The 14,043-nt window shown below is 54.0% G+C and overlaps 5 protein-coding genes across 5 annotated transcripts; 3 read left to right on the plus strand and 2 right to left on the minus strand.

Annotated features, from left to right (window-relative positions):
- Positions 1-428: 428 nt before the first annotated feature.
- On the plus strand, positions 429-5,093 carry PFLUO_LOCUS738 (RNA polymerase II mediator complex subunit; the record flags this gene model as incomplete). The annotated part of the gene is made up of 3 exons (XM_073785055.1): positions 429-852; positions 908-1,505; positions 1,562-5,093. 3 exons carry the CDS (start codon positions 429-431, stop codon positions 5,091-5,093), a joined length of 4,554 nt encoding a protein of 1,517 aa, XP_073634834.1.
- A 643-nt stretch (positions 5,094-5,736) lies between these two features.
- Positions 5,737-7,834, minus strand: PFLUO_LOCUS739 (uncharacterized protein; the record flags this gene model as incomplete). The annotated part of the gene is made up of 5 exons (XM_073785066.1): positions 5,737-7,074; positions 7,131-7,315; positions 7,372-7,462; positions 7,520-7,652; positions 7,704-7,834. The coding sequence occupies 5 exons, from the start codon at positions 7,832-7,834 to the stop codon at positions 5,737-5,739; spliced, it is 1,878 nt and encodes a 625-aa protein (XP_073634835.1).
- Positions 7,835-8,894: 1,060 nt separating this feature from the next.
- On the plus strand, positions 8,895-9,819 carry PFLUO_LOCUS740 (uncharacterized protein; the record flags this gene model as incomplete). The annotated part of the gene is made up of 2 exons (XM_073785077.1): positions 8,895-9,042; positions 9,098-9,819. 2 exons carry the CDS (start codon positions 8,895-8,897, stop codon positions 9,817-9,819), a joined length of 870 nt encoding a protein of 289 aa, XP_073634836.1.
- A 114-nt stretch (positions 9,820-9,933) lies between these two features.
- PFLUO_LOCUS741 (Bifunctional purine biosynthetic protein ade1) lies at positions 9,934-10,955 on the minus strand (the record flags this gene model as incomplete). Its single annotated transcript, XM_073785088.1, has 3 exons — positions 9,934-10,310; positions 10,366-10,741; positions 10,806-10,955. The coding sequence occupies 3 exons, from the start codon at positions 10,953-10,955 to the stop codon at positions 9,934-9,936; spliced, it is 903 nt and encodes a 300-aa protein (XP_073634837.1).
- A 170-nt stretch (positions 10,956-11,125) lies between these two features.
- Positions 11,126-13,679, plus strand: PFLUO_LOCUS742 (APC5 protein; the record flags this gene model as incomplete). The annotated part of the gene is made up of 6 exons (XM_073785099.1): positions 11,126-11,831; positions 11,880-11,973; positions 12,023-12,561; positions 12,611-12,717; positions 12,769-12,905; positions 12,956-13,679. The coding sequence occupies 6 exons, from the start codon at positions 11,126-11,128 to the stop codon at positions 13,677-13,679; spliced, it is 2,307 nt and encodes a 768-aa protein (XP_073634838.1).
- Between the last annotated feature and the right edge of the window lie 364 nt (positions 13,680-14,043).

The raw sequence follows: 14,043 nt of genomic DNA on the forward strand, positions 1-14,043 counted from the left end.
TATTCCGTAACCACTCCCCCTTCCTACACAGTCACCACTGCCGTCGATCACACGGAGCAGCTCGGAGCGCCTTACGTTATCACGGACCGATAAACATCTTGGCCCAAGATTACTTGTACTTGTGCAACCGACTCACCCTCACCCTGTAGGTGTGTCTGCACTCGACATTTCTCTCGATTCTCACCCTCGCAGTCACGCCCATGGCCACTCCTCCTCCTTGAGACGCTCCTCCCAATCCGCCCTTCCCTCCCAACCCGAATGAATCCCTCGCTATCAACAACCATGTCCCTATCATGATCCCTCATTCATCCACCGGCCAGCCATGGGGCCACCCGCTCCGGGCCTTCAATCAGGGAGGCTCGGGGCGCGGGGATCTAGGCCAGGGCCAGGGGCAATATGACTCCCCGGACAAGTCGCAACCCTCGCAAATGCCGGGTCGATCCTCGGCAGTCGTCGACTTAGCCGATGGTCTCGAGTCACAAGGAGAACCAGTTCCCAAACGCCCCAGATTGGATATGCCGGGAAACACGGGCGTCGGGGATGGAGCCGCTGCAGGGGCGGAGGCGAGGAATACCCCGGGCAGTGGGAATTCGCGCGCTCCTCCACTCTCGTGGCGCGGCCGGCCGCTGTGGTCGTTCCAGGCGGTCATCGCGGAATTGCCTGGCGGCGAGAACCGTGGCAGGGGTGCGGTGTCGCCGCCTCCATTGCCTGTTCAGCCGTGGAAAACCGCCCTGGCGGAACGTTCGGCGAATTACACTTCCAGGTCTCGGGAAAGCTCGCCCGTCAAGGCTGTACAAACGACCCCGTACCGCATTGAAGTGCCTTCGGTAGCCCCGGTTCTCAAAGGAGAGAGTGAGTTTTCCTGTCTGTGGGAACTGAAAGACCTGATTGCTGACCCTCGCCCTAGAAGTCGCGGATTTCGTGCCGTGGACGGGAAACCACCCGGAAGACCTGCTAAACGAACAAACTGCGAAACAAGGCTACTATGACCGTACACAGGTCTCGCAAAATGAATCCAATACCGCTCGCCCAGCACTGTTTTCGCAATTGAAGCATCGCGCGGGACTACATGTCCTTTCATCGGTGTTCACCGCTGCCCTTGAAAAACGACAGAATCACAACACCGTCCATGCGCCATCAACATTCAAACCGCCACCTCGGGTCACGCTCACAGACAATAAGCGGGAGACCTGGCTCCGTGATCTAGCCAACCCCTCTGTGCCCCTGCGCAGACTAAGCCGAACCATTCCCCACGGTATCCGAGGCAAGGTTCTGCTGGACCAATGCTTGGGGAAGTGGATTCCAGCAGCACGAGCGGTTTGGCTGGCAAAGTGCGTTGGTGCCAATGAAATCCGGGCCTTCAAACGAAAAGGCACGAGCGGTGCCATGGCCGTCGGGTTAGAGACGAAATGGGTGCGAGACTGGACCACGAACGTACAGCAGTTCGTCGAGGGCGTGCTCAGCGCTGCGAAAACTTCGGATTGGAAGGCCAAGATGATCTATGCGTAAGTTTTCTGTCAATGAATCTACCAAAATGAAAAACAAGCTAACGCCGTGACAGGGTCGGCTTGACTGCCCGTCTATTTTCGGAGAACTTACTCGACCATGATCATTTCCTCGAGTGGTTTTTGTCGTCCTTTGAATCAGCATCGCTCAACACCATTCCTATCTGGCTCTTGATGCTTGGCATCTACTGGGAGAGTCTCATGCGATATCGCCGACGGGGACGCCGGTTGGCCGAGATGTTGCTCGAGAAACTCCGCCAGGCGACGGAAGCCAAGCTGGAAACATTGCAACCTCTCATCGACCGACTCTCTCGCTTCGTCAAGAAGCTTGTTCATGAATTCCCTTCATCAGCTATCCTCCCGAATTCGTGGGACGTGTACCAACATCACATCTCATCATGCCTCGACCTCTCCCAAAAACAGAATCGCGCTCTTCTCCAATGTCTTGCAGAACGAAATACCCGGGTGCAGCGTCCTCGGCAGTCTCGCCAGACTTCACAGCGCTCGCCGCATCAATCAGTCATCCGCCTCTTTGACTCTATACGCACCGCACACGACCTCTCCTCCATCTCTTCTGCCTGTCTCGGCTCCATTGACGATAAAGCCTCTCTGGTCTCCAAACTACTGGAGTGGCTCGCCACTCCCTTTCGCCACGGTGTTTGCCGGGTTTATATCGGTGTTCGCCTGCTACGAAAATGGAAAGCGGCCGGGTTCGACGTGGACGGGCATGTACTTGCGTTCCTCGCACGTGCCCGAAACGACAAGAAGCTGAATATGGAGAATATCTACCATGCCATCTCGGAGCTGGTCAGATCCCAGACGTTCTCGGTTGGTCGATACCTGCAGTGGCTAATGGCCAAGGGTGTTACCAAAGAATCAAGGGAAGAGCAAAAGCTACCTGGCGACATTGGACTCATATCACAGCTTCCAGTCAGCCGTCTTCCAGAGCACGTTGCCAATTTACGCAGTACTCTTTTGGCGCGCACGGGGCTTTCTATCTCGGAGGAAGCTGCCACCATTGAAAAAGTCAAAGAGAACATCAGTCAACGTCTTCCGGGCATATTTGACGATACCCACATGCAAACCGACATGTCGCCATGTCCGCTCCCAACGAATTTAAGTTGGGCAGTCAAAGCCGAAGTTGGCCAGTGGCTACGACGCGGCGTCGCTGAGCACACCCGGGATGCTAGCGAATCAATCATTCAATCAGCATTCCCCAGCGGCCTGAAGACGGCGGTCTCCGCCTTGAGTCCTGACGAGTTCTACGGCGTCCGCAATATCCTGGAAATGTTTGGGGATCTTTCCATGCTCGCAGATGTGCTGAAATGTGCCTCAACCTGTGACAACAGCACCGTTCTTGCATCAGTCGCAGACACGACACAATATCACTTCGATTCACTCAGCGTGATAGGCGCCACCACGGATCTATACCGAAGACTAGTTGACGCCTACGCCGCTATGAAGAGGTTCAGCATGCCGAGTCTTGATCTGGTGTTCTCTCTAATCGAACTTGGTCTCCGGATACCCAGTGAGCTCAACACTGTCGCAATTCTCCGCCAAGATCTCTCGCGCATGGAGAATAAGTCGGGCATAGCTGCATCCTCCCCAATCTCAGACCACATCGCCGACACATTCGGTGATGCGGACCCCTTGTTGCGGGAGAAGTTGGATCAGCTTCTGATGTCTGGGAACGTCATGGACGAGCTCACCCTGGACACGGTTTTCAGCACACTCACAAAACATCTCGAGTCTGTTGTCGAGCATGCAGAGCTGTCGGCGAATGACACGTGCCGGTATCTAGCACAGCTGAGATCGTTCCATCCAAAGCACTTCGATAGTACCCTGGCCCGCTGGGTTTGCGGACATTTGAAGTCCCCGGATCGACTCACGTTACTTCGCATTCTTCCACCACTTATCGGTGTCGGCTGCGTCACCTTCCGTGCATTCTTGCTTCTTGTGAAACGGCTCATGCAATCCGAATCGGCGGCAGCGTCAATTCCTAATGTGACGGACCTACCCGCGGATCTTGTACAGTTTCTTCTCGTGGTCTCCGACGGTGGTGAACGATATTTGGATCTGGTTTCCTACCGCTTTCAATTAGCGCAGCAGGAGTTCCTTTCGAAGAATTCCGAGGAAGCTTTCGGGATTGTTTCTGATGCTGCGGCATCACTCGATGGCAGTGGCCCAGAGAAAAGTAACTTGGAAAACTCCATGGTGACGTTACTACACGACCTTCTAGTGCGGAATTCCGACTCTTTAGCTCAAAACTGCATGCAGAAGCTCATCAACCAATACCCGGCAGCCATGGGTGTTCTTCAAAAAGCACTAGGTCTTCTTCTTGGCGTCCCTTCGCAGTCGGGCTCTGTCACTGCAGAGGTCGAAAAGCTGACCACTATGGCCGATGATTTCTCGCTTCCATTTTGTCAGCTCAAGCTGCAGATCCTCTTCCACACCGACTCCAGGACTGAGGATCGCAACAGCATCGTGGACGCGATGTTCAAAACTGCCGTGGCAGACTCGAGGGCGCAGAGGCTTCACTGGGTGGATCTCGTTGCGCTAATGAGTCCAGATGCCGTGCGTCAGATCCGCGAACGCGCTGAGAAAGAATTTTTCGCCATTCCACTATCGGAAGAGTCGATGCACGATCCTCCTTCTGGATCATTGGAGATGGCAAAGCTGTACCTCACTATCATCGAGGAACTTTCAAGCAGCATCCCCGAGTCGGGTACGCCGTCGGTGGCTTCTGCGCTTGTGGAGAGGATGGACTCGCTTTTGCATAAGATCATTACCATGCAGAATACGGACAGGACGACCGACGTAACGGCTGGTCAATCGCGCTCAAAATTTGAGCGAGCTCTCGCCTTCTGGTTCTCTGCGTTGCTCAGGATGGTTGTCATTCACCGCGCCTCATTCAACCAGTCCTCTCTGGCAGTGAAGACCGGTGCTTCGCATGAGCAGACTCGACTGTTGATTACAATCATCTGCATCGCGCTGTCGCGTCTTCCGGGAGATGTGCTACGTCTCTACCCCACGGCCGATTATTTTCACCGCCCGAATATCTCTGAGGAATATCATCCGTGCCCAGGGATCCTACTCCAAACTCACGCCCTGGACGTTGCCGCCTCCCTAATTGATGTGTTTCCCAATGAAGTGCGCCATCAATGTGCCCGGTTTCTGAAGGAAAAGTGCCCCCCTTTCGTCCAATTCCAAACCGACTCCCGCTTCCTGTATCTGCTCGGCCCAATGGGCGAGTCTTGGTCATCTGGTGCTTCGCAACAACAACAACAACAGCTTGCTTCGATGCCATCCCCTGCAGCCTCGACGTCTACTCCGGCTCCATCGCCCGCCATTGGATCTTCCGCAGCCCAGCAACAGCCTGCTGCTGGCGCTGCGGCAATATTCCCCCATGGGCCGTCCGAGAGCAACAGTTGCGTCGCAAATCGACTCCGTCTTCAACACCGTGGTCGAGTTGTCGGGCCGTATCCCATCCGTCCTTGGGAACTATTGGAAGATGCGGCTCCTTTCGTGGGTGTGAATGACACTGCTGTCAATTTGAGCTACTTTGATGCGAGGCGCGTTCGGGCTTGATCCTCCTCGCATGGACAGTTTTCTTCATTCATTCTGCTTTTCTTGTTTTCGTTGTCTTTTCCGCTGCGACTTCATTTCTTCTTCGGCGTCTCTCTTGGAATTGGTACGCTGGCATTCGGGGTTTTGATTTGATTATTTTCACGGACGGCATCCAGCATCTACAAGCGCATCCTCCTGTACATATATATCTTCGGTATTATTCTACCCGTTTACTCCTTCATTACGTTCCTTCATATTCAGGCGTTTAGTTCAATTGGAGTAGGTTGTGTTGGAGTTACTTGACCGGTGGTGGTTTATTTTGAACAGAGTTCTGGTAACTGTAGGGTTGTCCACTTATAGTATAGCAGTTAAAGCATGGGTAATAATTTATGAGGAGCAAACTTGGGACACGAAACACGTTTCATTCATTTTTGGTTTGTGGTACAAGAGACAATAGACCAGATCACACTATAAAGGAAACAGAAGAGAAAAAACACATTCCAAGAACACCCACTCAACTCAACCAGATTCCATGTAGGACAAACGTCAAAACAGACTTTTGAATCCATGAAAAACAAAAGAAATAAAGAAATAGAGTGCAGCGATTTTCAATAAACCGATCCAAACGAAACCAAAAAGAAAGACAAAAGAAAGACAAAAGAAACTATATCGACTTCGACGAAGCGGTCCTCGTCAACGAACAACTCCTCGAAGTACCCGCAGACGCCGTAATAAGCGACTGCACGACCTTCTTATCCACCTGCTCCTCCTCCAACTCCCCAATAACCTGCGCAATAAGCTCCTCACTCAGATCCGCCCAAACAGCTTTCGTCTTCGCCTCGCTGCGCACGTACTCCTCAACCGTGATCCCGCTCGCGGGCTGGTACTTGCTGGCCAGGGCCTTGCGCTGCAGATGAGGGTTTTTGGGATCGGGCGAGGAGGTCGGCTCGCTGGAATGGTTGCGGGATTCGTTTTGGGAGGGCGAGGGCGAGAAGGAGAAGGAAGGGGAGTGAGAGACTTCTGACTCCGAGGAGGAGGGGAGGAATTCTGTTTCTTCGACAACGGTATCGAGGACGGCGATTTTCTTGGGCCGTTTTTCACGCTGGGAGGGTCGGTCTTCTTTCTCTTTCTCTTCTTGTCCCTGTTCTTGTTTCTCTTCGTCCGAGGAATCCGAGTCCGAGTCCGAGTCGTGTGTTTTAATGAGGCGAGGCGCTTTCTCTGGCGGGAGATTGTATATATCGATCTCCACTTCGTCGGTCTTGTCTTTCTCGGCGCCTGGCTCCGATGCTTCAGGTGGAGTTCCTTCATTGGTTCTCTCAGAGCTTGTGTCGTTGTTACCGGATGGCGGAAAAGGGTACTGCATGCTCAGGCCATAGGCCTCAGGGCTCATTGCAAGCATGTAGTATCCCCCCTCTGGGCCAGGCATGGTATATGGAGGAGGGTATGGCGGATACCCCATCTCCGAAGCGTACGGATCACAATAGGGAGGCGGCGGCATGTTGTTGGACATAGGGTGACTGTTGACAATCATAGCACCGCCGTTCATACTTGGCTGTGACGATGCAATTGGCGGACCGAGATTGTATATGGGGCCGGGTGGGGGGTAGTAATAGTATGGAGAAGCAGGACCATAGGCACTGGTTTGAGGATAGGCTTCCGCGTAGGAGACTGGGGGATACATCGGCATCCCGGGGTACATTTGAGGATGCGGTGGTGGGTAAGAAGGACCGTAAGGAGGGTATGGGCCTCCCGGGGGCATGTTTTCGTTGTAGATTGGCGGCGGAGGGCCATTGTATCCTCCTCTTGGGTTGTTGGGCCCATTGCGGTAGGGTCGGTGGTTGTTGAATCGGGATGGTTTGTGGTCAGAAAGACCAGCATGAAAGGGAGGAGGGGCCCAGTTCTTTTTCTTCGAATCCTGGGCAGTTTTGTTCGCCTGTTTCGAGGCTGGGTTGCCGTCGATGTCGAGAAGAACCATGTAGTATGTCTCGTCCTTTTGGAAATGCTGTACATGTTACGTTAGTTGATCTGGCTTGGGGGAATTGGGTCAAAGAGACATACTCTGATAGCATCTCTGCAATCATCCACATAGGCGAACGTAACTCTGCAGACTGTGCACTGGTTGTAAGGCCCTGACTGGTAGCGTTCAAGAGTGTAGTTTTCCACAGGGCCGCGTCCATTCAGTGCATCGTCGACCTCGGCGTTGGAGATGGACTCCCCAGAGCGGAAACCAAGACATGCCGTTCCTGAAAAACCATACATCAGTATCTCTCAACAGTATTGAATATGCAAGAGAACTTACGTCTTCCTTTTGCCCTCTCAATCCGTAGCCAGCGGCCATCGAGTTTAAGCAACTCATCCCATTGTAGTGCCGTCGCGGCATGCTCCACGTACTATTACAGAAGTCGAGTCAGTAGCTAGTTAACTTGGCAGGGAAAATGAGAATTTACCTCAAACTGCACAAAAGCTCCAGGAAGACCTTTCTTCTTGTCTTGCTTGATCTTGACATAGCAAGGGCCGATTTTCATGAACGCGCGCGACAAGTAGTCGCTCTGTTCCTCGGCGCTCAGCTTGGTTGAAAGGCTAGTGAAGTCAGTCAATAGGGATACAACAACTGAGGATGGTAAAACTTACTTGCCAACAAAGATGCACGCACCAGGAGGGAACAGGCCCTGGGCGTTCTTCGCTGAGGGCTCCTCATTCACCCGATCTCCCCGTCGGGAGTACCAGGGCTCGGAACCGGGGAATACTGTCTGGGAGGACATCTCCAAGCACTCGAGCGAGATATAGTGTGTGTAATATTCAGGAAAATGAGCGATGGGGATGAAGTATATAGCAAGTGTATAGACAAGCGAGAGGATGAAGTGTGCAGAAACGATGAAGCTGCCAAGCTGGCATATATGGCATATATAGCCCCAGCCCACGAGAAAGGGAATAGTGACGGGGACATCATCCCCAGGGATACTAGTAGCCTGGCCTTGCAAGAGCTAAGCCTTTTGGTGGGCTCCTAGGCCCCAAGAAGTGGGATTCTCGCGGTCAACCATGGCCCTGTCAACTGGGAGGACGGTTGACTCAATGCGTAGCACTTGTTAACGGTCCCGAGGATGCAGATGAGTTTAAAGGCATGGCCAAGAAAGTCGAGTCCAGTGGATGCCTGGTCGGGGCGTCACGTTGGGCGGCGGCTGGGAGAGGCGCAGCCCATACTCGCTGGAACGGTGGCCGCGATTCCATGGAAAAGACATAGAAGCGACTATGGTTCCTGCCTTCCCTGAAAGGGACGCGGAGGTGAGTCAACCACGATCCAGACAGTCGCCGACATGACGTTGGATGTGCGCAACACACTTGATAAGGTGTTCAAGCCGCAGATTAATGGAGGCTCTGGAATGAGCCATCAAGAATAGGATCATGTATTTAGAAAGAATGAGAATCATTGGATATAGATGTAGGGCACCACACGAGTTCCACTTAGTTAAGTAGTTATACTTGCACCATCAGTAAACACACTGCTTATCTGATCTGATCGCCTTATCTAACGCCACTCAATCCGAACATCTTCCTTTCCTTCTTTCCCCATCACCATCCCAGCCATGATCCCAACAGCTCGATGCCTGTCGGCCGGACAGGGCTTCTTTAAACGAAGCGCAGAAGAACTCACCCGTCTGGGGAGAATAGGTAGCGTCCATTTCCCCCATCCCCCCATGCTGCGTGTGCTGCTAACAGACCCTCCCCCGTCCAGCTTGGAACACCGAGACGCTCCACATACCGACCAAGCCATATGTCTTGCTCGATTTTGAAGATAAAGAGACCATCGCCGGCTGCAAAACAATGGCCGATCGCGCCGTAGGAGGCTTCAGCACCGCCAGCCTCGACTACGAGCCGGCCGATCCCTCCTCATCCACCACACCCTCCCATGCGCGCTTCCACGGCAGCATTTCCACAAAACTCCCCGCGAACTGGACAGTCGAACGGACCGGTATGTAATTTTTATGACATGCATAGACAGGGACTGATCGGCCCGGGACACACAGGATACGCCGCTTTCCGTAACCAAGACCGCGGCTTCTGGCTTTTCGGCCGTCTCTTCTGGGACGTCGACCCATACACCTACCTCGCCTTGCGTATCAAGTCCGACGGCCGGCGATACACCGTCAACGTGCAAACCGACTCCGTCATCGAGACCGACATCCACCAACACAGACTCTACACCCGGCACCACCGTGTGCAGGGCGCATCGCCTCTGCGCCAACAGGCCTCCCCCACCCAAACATCGGACTCGCCCGAGCTCAATCAAGAGTTATACCCGCACGGGATCCCCTCTGCTCTTTCCGACGTGCCTCCCGAATCGACCGTGGTTTCTTCGTCGGCCAGCGCGACCACCGCTGGCTCAACGGGCTGGGAGACTGTTCTGCTGCCCTTCCACTCGTTTGTGCGCACAAACCATGGCTACGTGATTGAACCGCAGACGTCTCTCCTGCGCCAGCGGGTGAAAAGTATCGGAATTGGGTTGACGGACCGGATCGAGGGGCCATATGACCTGCGCATTCACAAGATCTGGGCGACGAACGGGATGAGTGAGGCGGAGGCGGAAGAGGAGCGCCGCATCTGTGGCGCTCACGCTTTGCCCGTGGATGAAGGTGTCCGGACGGGCTGGACGGGGCCTGGCGACAAGTCTGCCGAGTCCCGGGGCCAGCAAAAAGAGACCGTTGGAAAGGCGAAGGGGCTGAAGGGACTCAAATCGGAGTGGGAGTAGTGATATTTACTCGGAGTTGATGTGTATGATCTATATTTCCAGAATGTAACAATATTGGGCATGGGATTTTGTTTATCTCGTAAAGCATGAAAATGAATATACAACCTCAGAACTCTAATTACCCCCAGTGATCATCTCCCACGCCTCCCTATACTTCTCTGCCGTCCTCTTTGCAATCTCCTCAGTCATCCGCACACCCTCCTTACCCTTCAGCCCCTCCTGCACTAGCCAGTCGCGCAAGAACTGCTTATCGAAGCTCTGCTGGCCACGCCCAACCTCATAGGAGTCCTTCGGCCAGAACCGGGAGGAGTCCGGGGTCAGGACTTCGTCGGCCAGCACGACCTCGTTGGTCTCCTCATCGACGCCGAACTCGAACTTGGTGTCGGCGATGATCACCCCGCGCTCGAGGGCGTAGGTGTGTGCGGCCTTGTACAGTGTTACTGCCAGTGACGCAATGGTCGATGCGTATTGTTCTCCGACAATCGCAACCGCTGGGTAGAAATGTTAGTCTATCTCCATGAAATATGATCCAGCAGCAACACATACCCTGGTCCGGATGGATATTCTCATCATGCTCCCCCAGCTCGGCCTTCGTACTCGGCGTATAGATCGGGCCGTCGGGAAAGGCCTCGCTCTCCTTCAGCCCAGCAGGAACCTGAATCCCATGCACGGTGCCAGACTTCTGGTATTCCTTCCACGCCGAACCAGTAATGTAACCACGGACAATGGCCTCAATGGGCAAAATGCGCAATTTGCGCACCTGCATGCTCCGGTTCTGCAGCACGGGGCGCAGCGCCGCGGGGATCTGGGCCGGGAGGTCGAGGGTGAGGAAGTGTGTGCGCAGCGAGGGAATCGCTTCCGTCAGGACCTGGAACCAGGTTCGGGTGCAGAGGGTGAGGAGGACGCCTTTGTTGGGGATGCCCTAAAGGTCAATTAGCATTGGATGTGTGGGAAGAAACGACAGCTAGGTATCAATGCGTGCGTACATTCTCCATGATCACATCGTATGCGGAGATGCGGTCTGTTGCGACGAAGAGCAGGGTTTTGTCGTCGACCTTGTATAGGTCGCGCACCTTGCCCCGAGCTACGAGAGGCAGGGCGCCTTGGAGGTCGGTGGTAGTGAGAGCGTCGGCCATTGTGAAGTTGTAGAGTGGAAAGTGAATCATCGTCATCGGGCAACTTTTTTTCCCCGTCCCGCCGCGCGTGTGCCTGAGGCAGCTATCTGTTGTTCCTCCACGCGCCCTTGACACTCTCATTATTGACACACTCATTGATACTCGGACACACCAACAAACAAAATGTCAATATGACACGCTATCTGACTCCGTGGAGGGTCTCCTTGCTGTGCCTGATAACAGTCTACACCGACGGCGACGTACCCAACACCTCCGCCATCCATGTCCTCTCGTTCCTGACCGCGGGCATCTTCCCGCTCGATGCAGCCGATAAGCAGTGGACGAAGCACTACCTCCCGACCATCGCCGAGCTCGAAGAGTTCCTGTCAGGCCATGAATCCTCCGTGCCAGGCCGCACGCTGTGGGATCTGTTCCTGAAGAAGATCTGGTCACTCAATTCGTTCGATGCTCTGGAGACCTTCTTCTGCGATGCGCTTCCCGCGCTGCTGACCAAGACGCGGGAGCAATTGCTTCAGGAGAGGGATGATGGGCTTGCTCCGGAGACGGACCGCATGCGTCTTTCGCGCAGCTCGCCTTTGGGCGCGTTTGTACGCCGCGCCTATCTGGAGTATACGCGGTTACAATTTTGTGATGCGGTGAAGTTGTGGACTGCTTTTGTGAGATACCGGCTGCCGACCTACCATATGTGGGCGAGGAGGAATCCGTCAGGTTCTCAAGCTCCGGTGGATACGAATCTACTTGGTGCTGGCGTGGATATGAACAGCCACCTCTCTCGGGTGGTCTATGGCAATATTGAAGACGACGGGGATGAGGAGGGCATGGTTAGCGCCAAGGACGCGGAGCGGCTGGTGGAGTTTCAAATCGGGGAATTGCAAAGTATGTTGCCCTCTACGAGGTCAGGATCAGATTAACTGATAGCCCCAGAAATGGGAGGCAGAGTCCCGGACGAGATGCGAGCTCGCCTGAAGCGTATCATAACCTCGGAGACCTCCGTACCAGTGCTGACGTACTACATGGAGTTAGTTCGTGCCCTGTGACAAAAGATGGCAGTCGCTGATATGATCCAGGTATCTGGACGCCTGGAAAGCCGGCGACTACACATCCGCCTTTGACAATCTCCACCGATATTTCGACTATACCATGCACAACAACTTTGACCGCAGTGCATACCAATTCGCGCTTCTGAATCTCGCCATCATCCAAGCGGACTTTGAATGTTTCAGCGAAGCGATCTCAGCCGTGCAAGAGGCCGTAGCGATTGCCCGCGAGTCCCACGACATGAACTGTCTGAATTTCTGCCTGAGCTGGTTGTACCATTTCGGCAAAGCCTTTCCGGAGCAGATGCACGAAGTCCAGAACAGTGGTATGCTGGGTAACGAGAAGGAGGGTCTTGCCTTCCTCAAGGCCAAGTCGAAGGAGACGGAGATGTGGTCGCTCATGAGTACCACGGTTTTGAGTGAGGCCAAGCTGGAGATGCAGCAGGGAGAGAGTCTTGCGTCTATTACCGAATCCTTTGCGCGTGCCTCCCACATCAACGTCACCAAGGGTCTTACAAATCCAACGGGCGGATACATGTTGCTCCAGAGCGCCCTGTATGCCCGCTTAGGTTGGTTTCTCCACGAGCAAGATTGGGTGCAAAACTGACGATATGACAGGGGCCACTCACCTTTCCTGGTTGGGCACTGAGGTCTTCCGGGAGTGCTACAAGGAAGATCATCCGTATGACGACTTTATCAAGATCACCTTTCGGAACTGCCAAATTGTAAGTCCAGTCTTCTCCATCCGATGCTACAGATGCTGATCAGACGCACAGCTGGCACAAAAGGGCAGCTACAAGGAAGCATTTGCTCGCATGAACAAAATCGAGCCAGAAAGACTGCGGGCCTTCCAATACAACAATGCCTGGACATATTACTCCGGGCTATTACAGCTACGACGACAGATTTGCCGGTGAGCCATTACTCGCCCACGTTCTTTATTCCCCATCTAACCCCCTTCAGAGACGACAAAGTCGCCGTAGAACACATATTCTCCCAACTGCAAGCCATCCAACTCCTCGACTTCGACATGCGCCTCCTCCTCGCATTCTACTCCATCGAATTCACCATCCGACAAGGCGACCACGGCCGCGCCTTGCGCATGATCGAACAAGCTGCCCAATCCATGCACCCCGAGAACTTCGACGTGCACTCGCAGGTGAAAATCCTCTGCCTGAAAGCGCGCGTCCTCTCGCAGTGCGGTCAGCCGCAACGCGGCTTCTCTCTTGCAATGCGAGCCGCCAGCATCGCGCACCACTCCAAGATCCTTTTCGACCTGTGGGAGGCCATCTGCACGCTCTCCACCGTCCTCCTGAGCCTGAGGGAATTTGACGCCACCGGCGAGCTGGTGGAGAGCATCATGCCCCAGATCCTGGAGAGCGAGGACTGCGCGCTCATTGCGCGCGCGTACTCGCTGCTCGTGGATGCGAATATGGGGATGGCGGGGGAGTTGTGGAGACTGCAGGGGAGGGAGAGCACGCCTGCGAGAAAGGAGTATGTGAATCGCGCGCTGGGGTATATCGACTGTGCGTATGATCAGTACGAGGAAATCGAGGATATCAAGGGCCAGACGGAGATGATGGCCAAGAAGGCGACGGTCATGCATCTTACTGGGGATCCGGTGCTGGCGAATGACTATGCGTCCAAGTACCTGGATCTGCGGAAGCAGATGGGTGTTGGGGCGTAATGGTCGATTTGGGGGTCATAACTAATGAATGTCATAGATAATCGGACGAGGACGAATGCAATGATCAATTCTTGTCGTACTTGTTGTCGTGGATCTGGAACAGTCTGTCTCGCTCTGGTATATTTTTCAACAGCATCGCTATGGCTGACTGCCTTGCGATGTTAAGGAGCCGTAGGGTACATCTACGTTGCAAAAGATTCAAATGGAAACAAAGGAAATAGCAGTAGTATTTTCAGCTACTTTTCAAAGGTGTCGACTGAAAGATATAACCTCAGAGGATTCTTCCACTCCAAGGAACAACAGCGCGATAGATATACATGATACTTTGCATCCAAAAACCCACTCCCGAACACGCATTCCGGGA

This window comes from Penicillium psychrofluorescens, assembly GCF_964197705.1.
Source record: "Penicillium psychrofluorescens genome assembly, chromosome: 1".
NCBI classification, from domain to species: Eukaryota; Fungi; Ascomycota; class Eurotiomycetes; order Eurotiales; family Aspergillaceae; genus Penicillium; species Penicillium psychrofluorescens.